The sequence below is a fragment of the Plasmopara halstedii genome (genome assembly GCF_900000015.1).
Source record: "Plasmopara halstedii genome assembly, contig: Scaffold_2061, whole genome shotgun sequence".
Lineage (NCBI taxonomy): Eukaryota > Oomycota > Peronosporomycetes > Peronosporales > Peronosporaceae > Plasmopara > Plasmopara halstedii.
In genome coordinates, this window is record NW_020188969.1 from 1,740,180 (window position 1) to 1,742,299 (window position 2,120).

At 47.3% G+C, this 2,120-nt stretch overlaps 2 protein-coding genes across 2 annotated transcripts in view; one reads left to right on the plus strand and one right to left on the minus strand.

Moving 5' to 3' along the window:
* The window catches only part of PHALS_02886 (Mannose-binding lectin), a gene marked incomplete at both ends in the record, with an annotated part of 616 nt that extends 493 nt beyond the window's left edge, over positions 1-123 (plus strand). The window contains 2 exons of the mRNA XM_024717348.1: positions 7-39; positions 113-123. Of these exons, the coding sequence (XP_024582855.1) occupies positions 7-39; positions 113-123 (44 nt within the window). The remainder of the gene's footprint in view (positions 1-6; positions 40-112) is intronic.
* Positions 124-401: 278 nt separating this feature from the next.
* PHALS_02887 (uncharacterized protein) lies at positions 402-711 on the minus strand (the record flags this gene model as incomplete). The annotated part of the gene is made up of 2 exons (XM_024717349.1): positions 402-573; positions 620-711. The coding sequence occupies 2 exons, from the start codon at positions 709-711 to the stop codon at positions 402-404; spliced, it is 264 nt and encodes an 87-aa protein (XP_024582856.1).
* Positions 712-2,120: the final 1,409 nt, after the last annotated feature.

Here is a 2,120-nt window from a genome sequence, read left to right on the forward strand (position 1 = left end):
ATTCAGAACGAAGCGGGAACTCTCACTTCCGTCAAATAGGTGAAGCCGTTTGGGATTGTATTCCACTATATTCAAATCAATGTCACGAGTAGGAAAATATGGCTGGATGTAGGTGCCTATTGAAGAACACATTATTACATCACGGGTAATCCATTGACCGACAGCAGCGGCGATTGTTAATCTGCACGAGATGGTGTGAATTTACCCATCGTGAAGTGAGTTCATCCTCTCACCTTGATCAAGATGCGCATATTATCCAACGTGCCGATTCATGGACATGCGCGAGGAGGTGCAATGCAACGCGATGCGACATGAGTCAAATCGAATTGACGTGGGACCACCTGATTAGGCTCGGATGACTGGGTCTCAGGGGGGTAATCGTGTTGGAAACACGGTTTCTATCAGTTTGTCGAGCGTTTATCGATACTGATGTCAGCTGCCTCAACAAGATGTCGGGCTGGTTCACCAACCAATATAAATGCATGACCATTTGATGCCAGTCGGCTACCAAGCGCAGCTGGACTGCGCACAAATAAGGACTGCTCATCAAGGCGTGCGCGTGACCAACAACGACTGTGATTCACAATTAAATCACAACACGCTTTTGATTCGTATGCACATCCCAAGAAAATGCAGCGATGTGTGGACTTTAGTGCCAAACTTTTTCCGCTTGGATATATCAACGTTCACAAAGCCGCGCGAACCAAACATAACGTGACGGCTACAAATTCCAAAATAATTCGTATGGTATTGTGTCGTAGCGAGCAGGGCTAGGAAGACAATTGATCGCGACGGCAAAGTTCACAAATGCTTTTCCCACCCATCATTTTGAAGCTGCTGATGATATAGCATTGCTCATTCCATCTCAATTCTCAAATTTAGTCTGCTCAACCAGAGCATTCTGCAGTAGCAAGTAGGGGGCACTAGTCTGGTGGAAAAGTCGATGTTAAGCGCATATATCGCTCACCCGCTTGCTGAAATAATCCCCGCGTAGTCAGCTTGGACGTATCTAATGTACCTGTAGATTTGGGCCTCCAGTAAACACTTGAACTATGCAAGCACTTCATTGTTGAGCTTCAGCATGTAAAATAAGACGTAACGCGACCAGTCGTCTATGGAGACGACCACGTAAAAAGCCTTACCTTTTAGCTGCACGTCCTTTGAGCTAATCACAATACTGTGAAGTATCCGTAAGGAAGAGCTAGTCTTGATCACGCTGTTAGACGACTTGCAAATTTCTCGACAGATTTTTTCTCTCTTACGAAGCCTTTACACAGACCTGCAAGCGGTGAAAGTGACGGCCGGTGGAACTTATCATTTGCAATACAATGTAGACCGGCAACATTGTCAGAGGCGACATGACCGAGGCGGGCGTGTCACGCGGTTACCTCTTCCGGGTTCGTCGATGCGGCGTTCGCATAATCGATGTGGTGCTAACTAGTCGACTACTCTACGATATGGGAATCTTGTCTTCACAGAGTGCACGTCTGCCCCGCGCACCGTTATGCATATACTGGAAGCCATGTACGGTCAAGCGGAGAGATATAAAGCACCTACTTCACGAGCGGGTACTCTCAGGATCTAGCATCAGATTGACTAAGCCAACACCACAAACTGATTATCGTTCTTCGGTCACCACGAACACATTCATGCCAGATCCGCTTCGCCATGAGCGGCAAAACTCATCACGATTGTAAGACTAGAAGAAACAAACCCCACTTCTGATCAACCACTCGCCCCCAGAGTCGTCATTCTATAATATACGGCTCTGATGACCCTCGCTTCTAGAGATCTTGCCCGAGCTCGAGCAAGACTTTGTCGCACGGTTAGAGATAGCCCAAGAAGTCACCACACACTCAGTCGCCGCGACCTCACTGACATCTTACTAAACATTGAGTTGCCCACTTTTCCACAAGTGCTACCGCGAGTTGTAACTGGGTTACTTAGGGTCACACCGACTGTGAGACCCACCACGGCGTCTGTATGACTGACTAAAGGCAACATTGGCTTGAAGCGCTCTCTCTCTCACTCCTCATGCCTTCAAATCGCGTCGTACTCAAGACGAAGTGTCTTAGTAAATTGTAAAAATTCTTGTTTCCCTCAGCTTGATAATGTTCGCG